Below are 21,341 nucleotides of genomic sequence, written 5' to 3'. Positions count from 1 at the left end.
TCTGTATCTTAGTTTCACTCTTTATAAATGAGGATAATTGTTCCTATCTTACAGAGCTTTTAATATGTGTAAAGCACTTAAAGAATAGGTGACAGTAAGAACAAAATAAATATTTTTTTATTGCTATCATCACCATCATCATCATCATCATTATCATCATCATCATTATCCCTTAATATTCATCTCCTTGCAGAAGTCTCTGATGTGAGGTATCTCGTAGTGCTTCCCTAATAACACCCTGTGCATAGCTCTTTCGAGACACTTATGCTGTATTTTATTTATTCACTTATCTGTCTCCTGCCCAACTGCATTTAATTTTCACCTCTGTAAACATACAGTGCCCAGCACACAGGAGGCACTCAAATATTTGTGAAATTATCACAGGAATGTATCAGGATCTCAGGGAGGGCTGTGTGGTGTGTGTGTGGGGTGTGTGTGTGGGGTATGTGTGTATGGTGTGTGTGTGTGTATGGTGTGTGTGTGGAGTGTGTGTGTGTATGGTGTGTGTGTGTGGAGTGTGTGTGTGTGTGTGTGTGTTTAAAACGGACCTTTTTGTAATTGCATGGAAAGGAGTCAGTGTAGAAGAAAATATTTATGATGTGAGAGGGAGGGAGACTGGGGAGAATTAATGGTGTAAGGCTTTTGATGGTGGTGAGAGGTAGAATCAATGTGTTGGTAGAGAAACATTGCTACTTTAACCAGTTATCATGATATATTTTCTGGAAGACTTTAGATGAAGTTGATATTTCCTCCTTAGATATTTGATAGAATTCACGAGTGAAATCACTTGGGACTGAGAGAGAGAGAGAGAGAGAGAGAGAGAGAGGGAGAGAGAGAGAGGGAGGGAGGGAGGGAGGGAGGGAGGGAGGGAGGGAGGGAGGGAGGGAGAGAGAGAGAGAGAGAGAGAGAGAGAGAGAGAGAGAGAGAGAGAGAGAGAGAGAGAGAGAGAGAGAGAGAAAGGTTGGGACCCTTTGAGATTTCCATTTCTTTTTTACTTTTGATCATTTTTATCATGTAAGAGATTTGCTCATTGGCATTATGTTGTTCACATTACTTTCTTATGGCCCTATTAATGTCTGCAGGATCTCTCTATTCCTGATAAGTAATTTATATCTTCTCTATTTTTTTATTGGAAGTTTATCAACTTTATTGATCTGTCCTTTAAAAAAAAAAAAAAAAAAGCCAGCTTTTGGTTTCACTGATTTCTTCCCTGTTGTTTTTCTATTCTGTATTTCATTGATTTCTACTGTTTTATTTATTTTATTTCTTCTGCTTAGTTTTTTAAAAATGCTATCCTTTTTCAAGTTTCATCAGGGGAACCTTATATAATATTTTAGATTTTTCCTTCTTTGCTAATAAAGTAATTCAAAGCTAAAAGTTTCTCTAAGCACTAAGGAAACTCTTCATTCCACAAATATTATGCTTCAATTTTCATTAATTTAAATGTATTTCCTAATTGTCCTTGTGATTTCCTCTTTGACCTATGGAAATTAGGTGGATATTTTTTCCAAATATTTGGGGATTATCAGATACATGTCTACTATGAATTTAATTTTATTGTGGTTTCTCATACTCTCTATGATTTCAATTCTTTTGAAATTTATCCTGTGGCCCAGAATATAGTCTTTCTTGATTAAGGATCAAGTTGATTGACAGCATTTTTCAGATCATTTATAATCTCAGTAATTTTCTGTCAATTCCTAAAGAGAAGCATTGAGATCTCCTCTACTATAAAATGTGGATTTGCCTATTTCTCCTTACACTCTATACCTCGTGTATTTTGAAACTCTTGAAATTAGGTATATATACATTAGTATTGTTCTATCATTTTTAATGAATTAAAATTTTATCTTTATGAAATATCACTCTTTTTACCTGCTAGGCTTCTTTGTTCAAAATCTACTTTGATATTAGCATAGCTACTACACTTATAATTAGTGTTTGCATTGTACATCTTTCTTCACCATTTTAATTTAATTTTGTTTTTAATACTTAATATGTTTATCTTGAAAATACTAAGTAATTATGCCTTCTGTTAAGTCCAGGCTGAAAATCTTTGTCATTGAGATAGTATCTTAAAACCATTTTTATTTACTCTCAGCAAAGTGAGAATAGAGGGATCATGCCTCAACATAATAAAAGCCTTATATGACAAACCTACAGCCAACATCATACTCAATGGGCAAAAACTAAACTAATTTCCCCTGAGAATGGAAACAAGACATGGATGCCCACTTTCACCATTCCTGTTTAATATAGTACTGGGAGTGCTAGCCATAGTGATCAGATAAGCAGAAATAAAAGGCATCCAAATTAGGGGGGGGCGGGGGGGAGTAAAACTGTCCATATTCACAGATGACATGATACATTACATAGAAAACCCCAAAGACTCCATAAAAAAACTACTAGACGTAACAAATGAATTTGGCGATGTAGCAGGATATGAAATTAACACCCAGAAATCTATGGCCTTTTTATAGACCAATTATGAACTCACAAAAAGAGAAATAAAAAAAAAATCCCATTTACCATTGATCCAAAAAATATATAAGATACCTAGGAATAAACTTAACTAAGGAGGTAAAAGACCTGTACTCGGAAAACTACAGAACGGTGAAAAAAAAGATAGAGGAAGATATAAACAAATAAGAGAACATACCATCTTCATGGATTGGTAGAATCAACATCCATACTACCCAAAGCAATCTACAGATTAAATGCAGTCCCCATTAAAATACCAACAGACACTTGGACAGTGAGGGCTTTCCCAGAATGGGAATGGCTGGGGGTGGGGGAGGTCAAGTGAGGAAAAAGGAGACATATGTAAAACTTTAGAATTTTTAAAAAGTTAAAATAAATAAATAAATAAATAAATAAAACCATTTATATTTAATGTAATTGTTGTTGGTTTTGGAATTTTAAAAAATATATTTTATTGATTTTTTACAGAGAAGAAGGGAGAGAGATAGAAACATTGAAGAGAGAGAAACGTTGATCAGCTGCCTCTTGCACACCCCCTACTAGGGATGTGCCCACAACCAAGGTACATGCCCTTGACTGGGATCGAACCTGAGACCTTTCAGTCTGCAGGGCGATGCTCTATCTACTGAGCCAAACCAGTTTCGATTATTGTTGATTTTAATCTACTATTTTGCTATTTTTTTCTATTTGTCCCATGTTTTCTTTATTCCTTTTTTCCTCTTTTCTTATCTTCTATTGGATTTATTGAGTACTTCTTAATATTCTATTTTATTTTTTATTGGCTCATTAGACATATCTCTTTATGGTTTTTATTTTTGCCATGCATCTTTATTACAGTTTGCCTTCACATACTATTATAGCAGATTACATAAAATGTAAGGTAAGCCTATATAATAAAAGCCTATTATGCTAAGTGTTTAGTCATCCTTTCAACCAAGCAAAGCTAATGATATGCTAAGGTTGCTCAACAGCTTGCTATGGTGTGCACTGACCACCAGGGGGCAGATGCTTAGACCAGTAGGTTAGGGGTCCAACCAGTTGGGACTGAGTGAGATGGGCTGGACACACCCTGGAGCCCTCCTGTGGTCCCACCCTGGCTGGCCAACCTCCAGCATCCCTCTCTGGCCCTAATTGTGGTGGGGTCACTCACCCTGGCCTGCACCCTCTCACAATCTGGGACCCCTTGGGGGATGTCAGAGAGCCGGTTTTAGCCTGATCCCACAGGCCAGGCTGAGGGACCTCACTGGTGAATGAATTTGTGCACTGGGCTTCTAGTACTTTAATAACAGAATATGTCTATTTCCCTGTTCCTATCCTATTCTACATATATTATTAATCCCAAAATATACTTTTATTATTTTTGCTCTTAACAGCACATCATCTATCAAAAAATTTTAAAATGAGAAGTTAATTTATATTTACACGTGTATTATCCAGTGTTCTTTATTCCTTTGAGTCGGTCCAGGCTTCCATTTGTTCATTTTCCATCTGCCTGAATGACTTCCTTTAACTTTCTATGTAGTGCTTGCCTGCTAGTGAAACATTCTCTTGGATATTTGTTTGAAGATATCTGTATTTCATCTTCAATTTTGAAGTATATTTTCACTAAATATGCAGTTCTAGATTGACAGATTTTTTTTTTCTTTCACCATTTTAAAGATTCATTATCTTCTGGCTAGCACAGTTTCCAATGAGAAATCCTCGGACAGTCTTATCTTTTTAAAGTATCTATTTTTTCCTGGCTGTTTTTAAGACTTTATCTTTATTTCTGTTCTTGCAATTTGAGTATGAATTATCTCTTTTTTTTTTTAATACATTTTATTGATTTTTTACAGAGAGGAAGGGAGAGAGATAGAGAGCTAGAAATGTCGATGATAGAGAAACATCGACCAGCTGCCTCTTGCACACCCACTACCGGGGAAGTACCCGGAACCAATGTACATGCCCCTGACCAGAATCGAACCTGGGACCTTTTAGTCCGCAGACCGATGCTCTACCACTGAGCCAAACCAGTTTCGGCGAGTATGAATTATCTTGATGTGATTTTCTTTGCCCTTATCTTTTCCTTTTATTTATCTTTGCTTGTAGGTTTATGATTTTCTTCATACTGAAAAAATCTTGGCCATTGTATCTTCACATATTTTTCTAAGCTTTTCTTCTTTTGGTATATAATTACACATATGTTAGATGATGTGATATAGTCTTGCAGATTACTAAGATTATTTATTATATTCATTCAGTTTTTTTTGTCACTCTGGCAAAACTTTGGATATTTAAAATGCCTTTTTTTAATATTCACTAATCTTTTCTTCTATAGGATTGAATTTGTTGTTCAACCCATCAAGTGAAATTTTTCTTTCAGATAATATATTACTATGATATATTCTAGGCTCTTTAGTTTTTTAAAATATCCTCTGTTTCCCTCCTTATTATGTTCATGTTTTTATTTACATATTTGAGTGTGGGGGGTTTTTTTATTGATTGATTTTGAGAGAAAGAGACAGAGACATCAATTTGTTGTTCCATTTATTTATGCATTCATTGGTTGATTTTTGTATGTGCCCTGACTAAGGATCGAATGTGTAACCTTCGCATATCAGAATGGCACTCTTAACTAACTAACTACCTGGTAAGGGCTGGATGTATTTTTAATAGCTATTCAAGTCTTTGTCTACTAATTTTACTATCTGTCATATTGAGGTTTAACTCTATTGACTGATTTTTCTCCTGCTTATAACTCAGATAGTTCTTTTTCTCATGTCTGGTTATCTTTTATTAGATACTGGACATTATAAAAGTTAAGTTGAATGCTGGATTATCTTTACTTCTTTTGAAAAAATATTGGACTTTTTTTTAGGAAGCTGTTATTTGTAGATTATCAGTTTGATCCATTTGTGGCTTGTTTCAAACTTTGTTAGAGCAAATTTAAAGTTGACTTTACTCCCAGACTAGTTTAACTCCCATAACTATGGCCTTCTTGGTTCTGTGAGGTCTCTCCATTCTGAATAACCAGAGATCGAAAATCTCTGAGCTCTGTGTGAGCTTTGGGAATTGTTTATCTTAAAGCTCACCAATCACTTTGTACTTGGTCTTATAGAACTTAACCCTACACATACACAGCTAAGTGTCAGCAGCAGACTCAGATGAACCCATGTAGTTATCTGGACTTCTGCGTGCTCCCTCCTCCTATCTAGTGGTCTGCCCCAGCAACCTCCGGCTGCTCAGTCTTCTTAGACTCTAACCTTTGTCTTCTCAATTCACAAACTGCTGTGCTGCTGTGCTGTGCTCAACTCCCTTTCCTGGTGTGCAGGCTCAGGATGTGCCTCCAGGAAGAAAGCGATGGTTGTCGGGTTACCCCCTTTGTTTCCCTTCCCTCACAGTCACAGCCCAGTGCTTCTTGTTTCCCAGCATCCTAACGGTTTTCTCCATACTCTGTCCAGTTTTCTAGTTGTTTGCTGTAGCAGATGAAGTATGGTCCCAGTTGCCCCACCAGGGTCCCAGTGGAAATCATGAATTTTATTTATGCTTCACAAATTTATGCTTTTATTTTGATGTAATATGTAGAGATTTTCAAGTTGGAAAGTTCTGTAAATATTCTAAATTTTAAAAATTAAACTAAATTAAATCTAAGTATTTATTATGAATTATCTGAATATTTATGCTCCAGAGGGCTAGTACACAGTTATGTAGTAATATCTGGCACCAGAACTGTATTCAGTCTTTGAAGAAACATCAAATGGGTGCCTACAAAACTTTTAGTAGAAAATACTGCATAATAATTTGAGCTTTGTACTGTTTAAAGAATTTGGGAAACATCCTTTTATTTAATCCTGTTATTCCAAAACTTATACTATTACATTTTAAAGAAATATATCTTTATGAGATCTGGACTTGCCTTAAAAAGAGGAATCTCCTAATTTTCTTCCCTCCAAATCACCTTCCTGGAAATCATGGATGTATGAATTTTCACAATTCGTGATAGGAAATGGAAAATAAAGGGATGAAAGACTCTTTTGAATTATGACATAATGTGAAGTGCCCAGCAAGAAAAGGGTACTATATTAAGATGATTTGGGGGAGGGAGGTGGATATCTATAATACTTTCAACAATAAAGATTAAAAAAAATTTTAAAGATGATAAACAGCCATTGACACCTTTGTGAAAATTGGTTGGTTGATTGGTTCTTTTCCAATAGGGTTTTAAACCCGAGATTTTGATGGGAGTTGCTTAGAGAAAGTGGACCAACACAAAGGCCCTAGAGAAGAGCGGGGAACTGAGTGTTTGTGAAGGGTGAAGAGATAGCAAGCACACACGGGAGCAGTGAGGTTGAAACAACAGCAACAATAAAACAATTCTGCTCATTTCTAAATTATTTTTTCTCATCTGTTATTCTATACCTATTCAGGCCATATTGTAGATGATTATTGGAAAAGAGTATTTTTCTATAGTAATGATAGCTTGGAAAATAAGACTTGGATTCAAATAGCTAACCCTAACTTAATTTATGTAAGTCAATACCATGCTGAGAGTAAAATTATTCAAAAATGTCTGGGGGACAGTTTGCATGATAAATTAGCTATGATTTTCAACCATGCTCAACCAGAGTTTTTAGATGTAATTGAAAAGTTCAGAAATTCGGGCAGCTGTGACTTAAGTTCAAACACATAGTAAAAGCCTTGAAGGTTGATAAATAAATTTTATTTCTTCAATTATTCAAGTAATTACACAATTTCTCATTATTCTTTAGAGTATTGATTCTGCTCTATTTCGCTATTACAAGGTCTAGGCTTTTTATACACCACCATCTGGTCTCACTTTAAAGTCAGCATTGGTCATTTCAAAAGACCCAGAATGCTTCCTGGGTCCATGGACTCCTACTGCATTCTGCAGCCCCTCCCCGCTTCCCCAGGTGACTATTCATGTTCTTGCCTCACTCCTCGAGTTTCCCAACAGTCTCTTCTGCCCTCCTCCTGCTAAGCTGATGAACCGTTCCTTCTGCTTCATGGAGAAGATGGAATTAATCAGTTCCCACCACTGCTGCAGGGGTGGTACCTGTACTTCTCAGCAAAGGCCCCCTCCTCCCTGCACTCTACATCCCACGACGACCTTTCCCTTCCTCCAAGACATGTCTCCCGTGGTCCCTGGCATCATCTATTCTCCCCTCTCTCCTGGCAGATCTTTCCCGTTAGCTTGTATGTTGTCGTTCTCTCATCTCACAAAAACAACATAACAAATCAACCCTGTCTTTGCCCACTTCCCCTGCAGCTTCCAACCCATTTCTCTCCTCCCCTTTATAACAAAACCCTGAACAAAGTGTCTGTATCTGCTCCAATTCCTCCTTTCTCTCTTAGGCGCCCTCTAATCTAGCTTTCCTCCTTGCCACTACACAAAATTGCTTCTATCCAAATCACCAATGTCCCCCACATGCTCAAGCCATGTGGTCATTTCCCCGTCCTCCCCGTGCACGAGCTCTCTGTAGCATCTGGCACAGTGGAGTGCTCCTTGAGACTCTGTCTTTATGTGGCTCCAGGATTCCATCTTATCCTGACCTCTTATCTCTGGCCATCATTTGCTTTCTTAACATCGGCAGGCCCAGGGCTCAGTATACTTGTACTTCCGTTTTTGTAGACCCTTGATGCCTTGAGATGTCATCCAGTAGCATAGACCTATGCACCATTTATATGCTGGTGTATACTTAGCCTAGACCTCTTCCCTGAACTCCAGACTGTAATGTCCACATGTTCACTTCAACACTACATGTCCAATAGGCATCTCCAACTTCATGTGTCTGAAACTCATCTGGATCTTCCTCCCAAAACCTGTTCCACCAAGATTTCGATGTAAGGTAATGATGACACCCCATTCTTCTAGTTTCTTCGGACAGCTATCTTGAAGTCACCCTTGATTCATTTCTTTTTATCTCAGGGGTCCTCAAACTTTTTAAAGTGGGGGCCAGATCACGGTCCCTCAGAGAGCTGAAGGGCCGGACTATATGAACTACTAATTCCTACTGTAACACCTCGGCTGCGCTCACTGCCCAAAAAACCTGGTGGGCCGAATCAGACTCCTCTGCGGGCCGCATGTGGCCCGCGGGCCGTAGTTTGAAGACCCCTGAATACAGCATAGCCAGTTATGAGAATAGTGACCAGAACCTCCTTGGAGACAAAGGACCCAGCCCAGGTTGGAAAGACCTACTCCATGCCTGCACAGGGATGGGAAGGCTCAGTCAAAGGCATGTCACTGTGATGCTTCCAAACACTTAAGACAAAGAGAGGGTCCCAACGGTGCCCAGAGAGCAGAAAGCAGGTCACATGCAAAAAAAGTCAGACCTCGAGTGGCACAGGACACAATCCCACTGTACGTGGACGTATTCTGGCACAGCCACCCTGCGTCCAGGACGGGACATTGTTTGATGAGACACATGTGTCACTTCAAAAAATCGTTCTTGTGTGTGAGGCAGAGTGGGGGCTCAAGTCAGCTCAGTGAATCTGGAAATCTCCTGCCTGTCGGGGAACATCTATTTCTTTCCTCTTTAAACTAAGGGCAAGAGTGTTACATTTCCTCCCGCTCCGCTCCCTCCCCTTCCTTTTCCTGCTCCTTCTCCTTTGTTTCTTCTCCCCTTCCCCACTTCACCTCCTGAGCCTTCACACTTGCTCTGTGTCTATTTCTGTCTCTCTTTCTCCCTTTCTGTCTCTCCACAGAAGTCTGTGTTTGTCTAATAATTGGCAGGAGAGATCTTTTTTTCTTTTTTTTTTCTTTTGCTCTTTGCTTTTTAAGTGATGAATAGTTGGCGCTGGATCAAAGACAAGCCCTGTGGTTTTCTGGCTGCTCCAGAGGGCGGTGCAGCTGGCAGTCAGCCCAGCTGCTGGTGATAGGCATGTGCAAGATACCAAGCTCACAGGTCACTGTGTGTGTGTTCATGTCCGTGTGTCTTTCAGGCCAACAGCAGGCTGAAGCAGATTGAGAAGGAGTACACCCAGAAGCTTGCCAAATCTTCACAGGTAAGAACGTTGGAAGAGAAAAACAAAACGAGAAGAACATATGCATAAAAGCATTTGCATGTTAGAATTAAACTTCATTCTCTCCAGTTGCTCAAAGATTAGTTTCTGGTTTTTGATGGGTACATAGATAAGTAATATATGTTTTTAATATTTTTTATTTAAAAACTTTTTAAATTGAACCATGTGAACACACACTCACATGTGGTAGAACCAGCCCGTGCACTTGAGCAAGCCCAGGCCGAAGCATATTTCACGAGGGCGGGAGGCACACGCCTACATCTGTGATGTAAGCAGTTTGATACCATCTATGCTTTTTTGCAATATTCCATTTTGCTGCAGTAAAGACAGCTTAACAACAGAATTCAAAATGGCAAGTGTCTGCATTAAATTAGCAGCTCAACTGTTGATTCCTCTTGGGAAAAAGAAGAATACGTCCCTCCACTCACGGCTTGCTGTGTGTTGTTACTTTTGTAGTTTTGATCTGAAAAGGCCAATAATTGATGCCTGTCTATACTTGACATGATGCTTACAGAGCTCTCTGCACGAGTTGTTACAAGGCTGTCCTGGAGCAGCATCCGGGGAATCCCAAGCATTCCTTGGTGGCATGAATAACTCTAACTAAATAAATACTAACTTTCATTTTAGTTTTGTGGCATCATAACCAATGACTTTGTAGCTCAACTTTTCTTAATGTATACAGTGGAACGTGGTAGTAAACTGAAATGCATGTACCATTTTATGAGTTACCACGCAATTGGTAGTAACAGCAACACGACAACAAAATGATACTAATATCAAGAATTTTATGGGACACTAACCATATTGACTCACTCTGTCTTCATTTATAACAATGAGACTAGGAATTATTATTAGTTTTCCAGTTGAGGAAACGAAGGCCCAGGAAAGTGAGGTCACATAATTAGCAAATGACTAAGCCAGGATCCAACCTGGATCTGACTGCCCCAGCCTGACCCACTCCCTCACATTTTTTACATCACAAATTTTTGATGGTGGTGATCATGGAATTTCGTAAATTTTACAATTATTTTGAAAATGTGCATATGTCATAATTTACATCCCATTAGGAAATCAAAAATCTTCAATGAAGGCTCATATGAGCATATTTAAAAAGATGATGGTTGCACTAGCCAGTTTTGCTCAGTGGTTAGAGTGTTGGTCTGCAGTTTGAAGGATTTGGCTGCAGTCTCAATCCCTGGGCCCTCATCAGGATGAGTGTGGGAAATGACCGATTGATGTGTCTCTCTCACATCAATGTTTCTCTCTCCCTGTCTCTCCCCTCCCTTCCACTCTCTCTAAAAAACAATGGAAAAAAATATCCTTGGGTGAGGATTGAAAAAAAAAAAAAAAAAAGATGATGATTGTCTTGACTGCCCTTATTCCAGACCTTCCTTCAAGAAAAAACATGGGGAATATCCTTTATAATCCATTGAGAAAAATATCTTATAATCAAAAGAAATCTTATTACTCTGAAAGTTAAAGTTTAAACTGAAATAATGGAAACCGCCCAGCTGGCAAGCCTCACATCCTGCTGATTTTGCTTTATGTTAAATGGGGGAGGCAGACCGAAAGTGAGATAGAAGATAGCTGACAAATGCTTCCATGATGGGAGTGTAACCAGGGGTGTTTAAGTTTATCTGAAGGAATGTGTGAAGAAGGCCGATTAGTTGGTATTAAAACAAATTAAATGGAAGTGAGTGTGGAAGATCACCTCAGCTCCCCAGGGCAGCAGACCTGAATTGGAATTCCAGCCCTACTGCTTCCGTGACCTTGAGCGTGTTACCTGCCCTCTCTGGAATTCAGTTTGCTCATTTGTAAAAGGAGGGAGTAATGCTTACCTCAGAGGATTAAGTAACACAATACCACAAAAGTGCTTAGTGCAGAGCCTAGTACCTAGTAAAACATTTAACCACTTTTAGCTCTTACAATGATAGTACGAAACTTGCAATGAGAAAGGAAAAGAGGGAGCAAAGAAGAGAAAGGGTATGGAAAAGGCAAAACATTATTTATTTTAATTAGTTTATTTTGGGGTGTTTGCTCATTGATTAAACTCTCCTTCCAAAATTTGGAGAGGTAAAGGGTTGCAGAGTATTTTCCCAATGAAAGACATGACGAAGGAGGAGGAAGAAGTGGAGGGAAAACCAACTAGTAACAACTGTCATGTCCTCTGACCATCATTTCATAAATGAAAGGCCAGTGCAACACGAAGTCAGAAAGAACCTTCGAAAGGGTCTAGTAACATAATAAGAGAGAGTCCATCCTTCTCATGGAAGATAGGGTGACAACCTCACATTGGCAGTACTTGTTTGCCCACCTCTGACTTTGAGAAACATTGGTTAATGATCCAGTCAGTTCAGAGAAACAGATGATTTAAAAATAAACATTGTAAAACAGAACCATGGATTGACTTTTTTTGTTTCCCAGTTTGTTTACTGGATTCTCTAATCCAATGTCTAAGCTGAGGCGAATGCAGGAACAAAGTTGCTTAACTTTATTAAATTTTTAACAATCTCTCAAAAAAGAAAAAAGTAATAAGATGAATGCCTTAGTAATGAATTGGTAACCACGAACTCATCAGTTACATTGGAAAATATTTTAAACATTTTCCTCCCTAAAATGAAGTTACTTAATCTTTAAGATTTTATCAAGCATTTAGAACCTACTAGACCATGTACATCAAACCCTTGGCGTATCCAGGACTGTACCCCTTTGGGATTCTCAATGCCCACCAGGATGGTGTTCCCATCATCACTGGGCACACTTCCAGGATCATTCTACCAGAGTCATGTATTTATTCTTTTTATCTTAATGTTACATATTAGCCTCCCTTTTCAATTCTAATGCTGGTTCCCACTCAACTGACTTACTTGGTCAAAGAAAGACATTGTCATCTGCAAGGGTAGAAGTGGTGGTGGAGAAAACTAAAGCTGGCTCCAGCACCCACCCATTGCCAGGGACCCACTTCCCCTCTACCCACACTTGCTCCCACATACCCCTACAGATCAGTGCCTGGGCCCGTTCCACATGCCCCACACCCCAGCCTTCCTGTCACTCTCCAGGGTGACAACCCAGAATGCAAAAGGTGTCAAGGAGCCCCTCTTCCACTTGGTTTATGAGGATCTTCCATGTTCGCTGAACCTTCCGAAGGATGCCTTGTCTTGTCTATTGTATTTTAAAGAAGAGCTTTATAAAAATCTCCAACTCTACTACGACCTGAAAAAGTTAAGTGAGTTAAAGATAAAATCTTAACCTCTATTTAGAATTCTGTTACTTTTAAGACCTAATAAGACCACTAACATTAACTCAAAGTATTAATTGCTCAATAATCATTATTAGCTATGATAGCTTTCATGGAATAGGATGCTTACAGTATCAGGCCCAGAAAACTCTCCTTTTGCTTTCCAAAGTGTTAATTTTTAATACTCTAATTCACTTCCTTCTCTGAAGCTAATGCAGGTACACATTTGGTTGAATGGTGGCATTTTGTTCTATGGTTTTTAATTACCACTCAAGCCAAACTGGTGGGGTTTAATTAGGATTGTATAGATTAATTTTCATTTTTCTTGGAAATTTTTCCATGAAAGTCTAGCTTATCTCAATATACTATTTCAAGTAATTATTTTTTATTTACTCTGATTATAATTCTACTACTTAAGTATTTATTGGGTGCCAGTTTTGTGCACTGAGCTAAGGTGAAAATAGCCTATTCTCTTATACTCTGTGTCTACAACCAGATGAATGAGTTCCTTACCTAAAGCTTTTAATCTAGTTAGTATGATTATTTTCTATCTTAAAGTAAATCTCAAATCAGTTTTTAAAACTATATTTTAGTCACATCTTTGTAGCCATCTTATCTATCAGTCTATCAACCAATTTATCTGTTTATCTGTCCAAGGTGTTTCACCTGAAATGTTTTGACACTCTCCTTATATCATCTTCATAAGATTTCAAATTAACTTTCCAAGGATAATCTCATTATTTTCCCCAAAATAATCTCATTATTCCCCCAAAAAATGTAAGGTTTCATTTCCCGCACAAAAGCAAGCATGCTTTACTAGTGATTCCTTCCAAACCCTGCATTTCTTTCTTTCTGATGTGCTCTTGTCATAAATCTTCTGAATATGAGAGATCCCTCTTTCACACCTTTGTCATTTGAAGAACCCCAAAATATTTTTATCTTCCATTATGAAGCTAATCTGAATCTTACTTTTTTAAAAAGAAATGAAATTACTCAGTACTTTAAAAATGCATTGCATGATTGTGATGATAGATATATGAATCTATACCGGTGATAAAATTGCATAGAACAAATACACACACGCACACACATCCAACACACAATGAACACATTACAGAATTAAACTCACCACTTTTGCATAGTTGTAGTTTACTCAGCTTGAAACGCTGCAATAGTCATTGAAAGAGTAAGTTATTTTTGCTATTTGGCTCCATGTTCTTATAAAATACCAATCCCAAGTTTCATGTTGGGCCAAGGAAATCTGGCTCTTTCTTATCTCCGGCTCCTTTGGCTCTGTGACTGTGAGTGAGTTCATTACTCTGTGCCTCGGTTTTTGACATTTACTGTAAAAATGTAACCTTCCCTGTTTCATAGAAGTGCTATGAGAATTAATGGAACTGATGCCAGAATGAAAACACTTCATCAAAATTCAAGAAACAGATGAAAACATCTTCATTCTCAGTAAATGAATTCCCCAACTCACAGCAGAAGGGTCAAGTTTGTCTTTAAAAATATGACTGTACTGCTTTTATGTGTTTTGTCATTTCTTTCACAGTTGTCTTAATATTTGATTCTTTACAAATTTTAAATGTTAAACTTAGTTACAGTGAATTAGCTCCCTCTAAAAGCATAAGTACCCCACATTTTATTGTAAATGTGCTATTATTTCTGTCAGTAGTAACAACTAATTGCTATAAGACTTGGCTTCTGGGAGACTCCAGACACTTTCCATTTATTGCCTTAAAATGCTGTGAACTAGTTTTGTCATCTAATAATCGCTGGGAAAACTGAGTTTCAAGGAAGATCACTAACTTCTCCAGTGTTTCCAATCAACCAGCCTTTCTCTCACAGAACCAACAGAATTCTGTTCCAACCCTGGACTAGAGTTCTTTCTTTTATTAGAAGGAACCGCCATTTCCTGCTTTGGAAAGTCATCACTACTGAATTTGAAAGGAAGTGGATACATCTAAAGTTCTAAACCAAAGGAAGAGTCAGCCCATTAAATTCAAAGCTCCCTCATCAGATGATTGCTTTGAGAACTGGGAGGGAACCCAATCATAGAGAGAACCAGTTTTCACGAGTAGAGAATACTCCAGGAGTCTCTGAAATGACACTATTTGGACCAAAATCAACTTTCATGGATATTACCGTAGCAGTTAGGAAGAAAGCAACCTTTTTGGAACTGTGTCATCATAAACTTCTCTTCGATTCCAAAACCTTGTTCAAAGTAGCCTGGTTTGAGGAACCAATTAGAGCAGCAATTGCTGACTGGGCGTGGTTCAAGCCCTGCCTGTCTCCTTGGTTGGATATCATCTTCAACAATGTAAAATATGTGATCTCTTTCTGTGCCCCTGTTTCTCCATTAATAGATGATGGGCAATAATAATGCCTCCATAGCAACTTACAGTGCTTAGCACAGTGCTCAGATGTTGGTGAATACTCAAAAACTGCTGTGTAGAATTAGGTAACTAAGGAGAATGAACTCTTCCCTATTTTCTTTGGTTATTACAGTTCAAAGTATTGGGCAAGGCAATTAGCTTTTTTCTTTCCAATAAGTATATATTTCTCAGTAAAATAAGATCTGACGCATTTCATATATTTGAGATCACAGATGTTCTTTCTGTTGATGAGTAAATATTGTGGAATGTTATCGTGGAAATGTCTTCCAAAAATATTTGGTTCAGCTGTTATTCACCATTCACCGTTTTATTACAGTCTTTTATTGGGTGGAATTTCATGCATGATAGTGTGTGATATGTTAATTGGAAATACTGAGTTTGTGGAGCAGAGTCTTGCCAACCCCATTCCTTTGTTAAGCTAAATGCATATGAAGTAGACGCCTCTTGCTGAAGAATGCAAGTGATAGCATGCTGTTCTCATTTTAGACCATCTCCGAGCTCCAGACAGCCATTTCCTCCCTGAAAGAAGAGAGCAGCCGGCAGCAGCTCGCTGCGGAAAGGCGGCTGCAGGATATTACCCAGAAGTTTGAAGATGAGAAGAAGAAGCTGATTAGAGATAATGACCGAGCAATCAAGGTAATCGGAAGACTTCAGTAACCAGTGGTCCCAGCTGCTGCAGTGTAATTAAAAGGGGGCAGATGCGTGCAGGTATCTGGCTTGTGCACACAGCCTGCAGTCATCCCCCTCACTGGCCACCTTTGATGTGTCCGGTGACTCAGGCCACTTCCCTCTGAGAGGTCACATGCCAGCATAAAAAGTCATTTTTGGCAAACCCGCTCCATTCACATTGAGCACGTATCGGAAAACCACCGGTGCTCTTTCTTGAGAACCACTTTGGAATGTCTCTTGAGATTAGGATGACTCTTTCAGCTCAGGACTGCTGGCTAATAAATTCAGAAGTCAGCTTCCAATTGACATCCTATTCTCTGCCCACATCCTCTCATTATGCATTTGTGTGATGAGAAACAACCTGTTTGAGGTTTGGAATGCCAACTACTTGATGTGCTCGGATGTGTATGCTGAGGACCTAGGTGGTTTCCAAATGGCTTCAGAAAGACACACCTTTCGTAGCAACAGACACCCCCTGGGGTGATGGGCAGTCCGATCTCCAAGTGCCATTTCCTTGGTTCCGTAGCAATGAGTATTACTGTGTGTGTCCACCTCATGCGGTATTTAATCTGTGAGGATAAACATCTGGAAACTTTTATAAATAAGATTTAAAAGAGAACAAAAATTCTTTAGAAGAATTCTCAGCAAAGGATTTTTTGTGTGTGTGTGACTTTACTTTGTTAGAGCAATCCTTAAAGCATGTAGAGTAATCATACAAAGCAAGGAAACATTTGGGTTTTATCACTGCCCTTTTCTGCCTAATACCCATCTTGCTTTCTGTAGCCCATTGCAGATGATCTGAGCAATTTAGGGAAATGTTAGTGTTAATGTAAGTTGCTTTCTTATATATAGTCTAGAGGCCCGGTGCATGAGATCTGTGCACTGGAGGAAAGGGGATCCCTTAAGCCTGGCCTGCACCCTCTTGCAGTCTGGGACCACTGGAGAGATGTCCGCCTGCCGGAGGCAGTCAAACATCCCTCTCTCGGTACAGGCTCTCACAATCCAGGACCCTTCACTCCTTACCACCCACCTGCAGCAGAGGAGGGAGAAGCTCCCACCACTCCTGCGCTTGTCAGCTGTGAGCCCAGATTCTGGCTGAGCAGTGCTCCCGCTGTGGGAGAGCACTGATCACCAGGGGGCAGCTCCTGCAATGAGCATCTTCCCCTGGTGGTCAGTGCATGTCATAGCAACCAGTCATTCCACCATTCGGTTGATTTAGGCTTTTATTATATAGGATACTCTTTAAGCCCAGGCAGCCCTGAATAGAGTAAAAAACAGTTATGAACAAAACCTTGGAGGCCATCACATCCAGCCTCCCCACTTTAGAAGAAAAGACTTATTTTATTTTATTATTAATGATGATATTTTTCCCTATACAGTTCCATCTGTGAGCTTTTTCTTTTCCCCTATGTGTGATATTAGACAGAAGAGATGTTTCCTTTTCATATTCTGCTATTTGAAAGAAATATTTGGCACTCTTCTCATTAATAAATGCATAGCAAGTCCTCATTGACCACTTCATTTAAATTCTCTTAGTTATATAAAACTTTCATTTTACAGGAATTTCTTTTTCAGTGATGTCCAAATACCAACTGGTAGATAATTTCCAAATTTCAATAAATAATTGAATTCCAATATAAGCAAAAAGGGAAAACACCCTGGCCAGGTGGCTCAGTTGGTTAAAGCATTGCCCCAAGCACCAATTGTGGAATTTTGTGAAGTCCTTACAAAATAAGGATTCAGGGACATTGGCAGAGTTTGAAGCTGTTACTGTGCGTCTCGCTGGTGCTCCAGAATCCTGTTTCTTTCCTTGACCGCAGGTGGTTGAGAGGTTTTGAGTGATGTCTGCCTTACTCTATCTACCCTATTCCTGTGCTGTTGGTGCATTTCTGCTAGTTTTTATTGTTACTTATTCACACCATTTGGTGTTGGGAGAGGGAAGTTCAGTCTACTATTTGCTCTCAGAAGCCTCTTTGACGCCCTATAACATTTAACAAGGAACCTGTGTTAGTCAGCTACCGCCACAATAATGCTCCATAACGAACAATCCTCCAAACTCAGTGACGTATAAAAAGGACATTACTTTTCCTTGCCTAGGAGCAATGATCCCGTCCGCCCTGTAAACAGTCTCTGACACCCCTCCCTTCCATGCGACACCTCCCAGCTCAGCTGCCATTCCAAGGCTCCTCCCATTCCCAGGCCCCGTCTGCTCATCATCCTCTTAGCACTTAAACAGTGGTATTACCCAAGGCCTCTTCTCTCTGCTGTGTATGCACTATCCCTACATAGTCTCATCCCCTCAGGTAGGCATTTATGCAAATGACTTTTGAATTGTCGCCTCCACCCAGATAGATGCCTTTCTGAGCTCTCAATCCAGTTCTAACCTCTGTTGCACATTTCCTCTTGGATAGTCCAGAGGCTGCGCAAACGAGGCATTTCACAGAGTTACGTTCCTCCCACTCTTCTCTTCCCCCTGCCTGTTCTTCCTCTTGTATTGATTATCTGAACTAGAGTACCACCAGCATCCACCCGGCCACTCCAGTCAGATTCCACAAACCCCATTGAACGAATTCTCCCCTCCCTCACCTCATTGCTGCCAGTCCTCATCCTAACATGCTCTCTGGTCCCAGGAACTCTGAGGATAATGTCCTTTCCCTTAAAGATTAAATGTTGTCTTCTCTGTGACATATCCGAGGGAGAGGCTCACACCAGCTTTGTCAATTCCTATAGTAAAGTGTTCACCACACACATCCACAGTCCCTTATCCCAACCCCGAGGCTGCATGTGAAGTCAGAACATAGGAAGGTGACACGGTGCTTATACTTTGTCCCCAGTGGGGTCTGGGACAACACATAGTATCAAGCACACACGCACTGGAAAACAGATTATCCTCAATAAATGGGACACACAGAGCCACGGACACCCTGGTAACATCAGTCAAGTTTTGTGTTCTCATAAGTGAACTGCAACCTTTCAAAACTTATTCGTAGTTTTTAGAGGATTTTGGATCAAGGACTGCAGATGGGAGGTTGTGAACTGTGTATAAATGAATTCTCTTTCTCACCAACCAGACGCATTGCTTCTTGAGAGCAAGCCCTTCACACAGTTTTTGGCTCAGTGGAAGTGCTGGAAATATGCTGAATTAATGCATGATGTTCCCCGATAAACCAGGCCTCTGAAAACTAACAATGCCACTTGGCTCTCATGTTATTTCATCACTAGCAAGCAGCTTGTAAACATTTTGTGATGCTGTCACAGCTAGGCGAAGGCCACTCAGATCTTGTGGCCACAGCCATATGTTTTGCCTGATCAGGCAGCATCTAATAGAATACCCTACAGCTTATGTGTGTTATCTGAGGGCATGGTTTGTATGCTCCGGGGAAGGCCCCCAAAAGCCTGTCCACTGAAGCCAAGTCATCTAAATGTTAGTTAGCACCGTCCTCTCTGCTCCGAGTTCACTATTTCTCTCTGTTAGAAGCAGCTCCACGACGGACTGTCCTCCTGCCCCGCTGCCCGCCAGGCCGAGCCCTTTCTTTGAAGCTGCTATATTGAAAGTTCCTCACTGTGAAGCCAGATGTCCAAGCAGAGATTTCATATCAAGGAGAAATGTTGTCAGATTCTTGCTCGCAGGCATAGAAAGGAGGTTTGAGAGCATTGATGCTGCTCTCCCTTGGCCACTGACCGGAGTTCACAGGGAAAGGTCGGCTGCCAGTAGGATGTCGAGAAATCTGGTCTGCGTTACCAGAAGGGCTGCAGGGGGAAGAGGAATATTTCATAAGATTGGGCAATTCTTACTGAGCTCAAAGCCTCCAGGAATCCATTTCCCAAAGAATGAAAGGACGGAGCTCATGGTGGGGGCTCGGCAGCACTGAGAGGCAGAAAGAAACCGCCGTGCCGCACATCCAGGGCTTTGTCTGGGGCTGTTCGTTATTTAGTTCTCGTCTCCCCCGCCTGCACATCCTAAGGGCGCGAGGGAAGTTTTCTTTGTGCCGCCTGAATTGGAATTAATAATGCTAAGAATAGAAGTGTATTCTCTGTCCCACCCAGGAAGGCTCTCCTGCTCGCTCAGAGAGGGAGGCAGAGCCATTCAGCCAAAGTGGCATGAGGGATACTTGCCATTTTCCAGGAAGAATGAATGCCCTGGGAGATAAGCTTGGGTACCAGGTGGCAGGGAATTATGACCTTGCTTCCTAAAGCAAGGAGAAGCAAGAACAAGTAAGCAGAGCCCGGCCTGCGTGGCTCAGTGGTTGAGCGTCAACCTATGAACCAGGAGGTCACAGTTCAATTCCTGGTCGGGGGGGTGGGAGGGGTTGCAGGCTTGATCCCCAGTGTGGGGCTTGTTGGCTCTTCTTTGCAGTCTATCAGGGTTACCCCCAATCTTTCTGTTTCCTGTTAGAAACTCTGGGCTCATCTTTGTCCTTTCTTTCCTTCATCTCAGTTTATTTCAAGTCCACCAGGATCCTAGAATGTATTTCTTATTCCTTTGATATGACCCTATTCAGAGCCCTTCTCAACTTGCAATTGATTGAAAACAGACTGCTCTCAGCTGATGGCCCTGCCAAAGGTCCTCAACTCCAGCCAGGACAAAGAACTCTGCCAGGGAAACCTCAGATCACTGATGGGCCGCCCTAAGGCGCGTGCTTGGACACCAATCGGAAAAGAACAAGCCAGTGGACAAAAGGAGCAAAGGATAGTAACACAGTTCACAGACGAAAAGTGATACGCAGCAAACATATTCAAGTTTGCTCATTCTCGACCATAATTAAAGAAATGTAGATCAAAACTCCAAAGCTTTGAAGGGCCTGGCTGCCATGTGATGGGCATAAATTGTGAATTTGAACAATTACCCAGTGATGCACCATTGCCGGGAGCATAAATCAGTGAAGCCTCTTTGGAGGGCAGTGTGGGGGTATCTACGACCACATTAAATGTATATAACCTTTGGCCCAACAGTTCCATTAATAGGAATTGATATAGAATATCTCTGTGAGCAAAAAGCTGGGGAAGAAAATAAGTTACGGTACATTCATACAATGTAATATTATGGGGGTATTTTTTTAAAATGAAGTAGATCTCTGTGTGAAAATGAGACACGGTTGCCAATCCATACTAAGGAAGAATGTCATACACTTAAAATTGCCTGAATGGGTTTCAAAAATGGGTAACTGGTTATTTGGGGGGAATAGGACTTTTGATACTCTTGATGATGTTTTCATCCTCACAATGTCATATTATTGAATTGAATTGAGAAGATTGCTTATAACGTCAAGATCCAACTCCTCTGTCTGCCATTGCAGAGCCCACACAGACTTCTCAGGTTAGTTTAGGAACTTGAGGAGGAGAGTGCAGAGGCCTTCAGGGAGGGGCAGGTGCCTGGAGGGCAGCAGGAGAGGCCTGGTGAAGGGGGGAGCAGCCTGGGATGGGAGGGGCCATGAAGCAGGACGCCTGCTGGTGGACTTGGTTCCAGGTCATCTTCATTGCTACAGAAGTTTAGCACCTGAGTTCCTACATATATCCGACTATCTCTCATATGA

At 40.3% G+C, this 21,341-nt stretch overlaps 1 protein-coding gene across 3 annotated transcripts in view; it reads left to right on the top strand.

Annotated features, from left to right (window-relative positions):
- CEP112 (centrosomal protein 112) overlaps nt 1-21,341 on the top strand; it is a 261,521-nt gene that overhangs the window by 186,884 nt on the left and 53,296 nt on the right. For all 3 annotated transcript variants that reach the window (XM_084864076.1, XM_084864074.1, XM_084864075.1), the window contains 2 exons: nt 9,421-9,483; nt 15,625-15,774. In XM_084864076.1, coding sequence (XP_084720202.1) covers nt 9,421-9,483; nt 15,625-15,774 — 213 coding nt within the window. The remainder of the gene's footprint in view (nt 1-9,420; nt 9,484-15,624; nt 15,775-21,341) is intronic.

This window comes from Pipistrellus hanaki (genome assembly GCF_964339955.1).
Source record: "Pipistrellus hanaki genome assembly, chromosome: 16".
Lineage (NCBI taxonomy): Eukaryota > Metazoa > Chordata > Mammalia > Chiroptera > Vespertilionidae > Pipistrellus > Pipistrellus hanaki.
The sequence above is the reverse complement of the archived record's forward strand: the minus strand, read 5'-3'. Positions and strand labels throughout refer to the sequence as shown.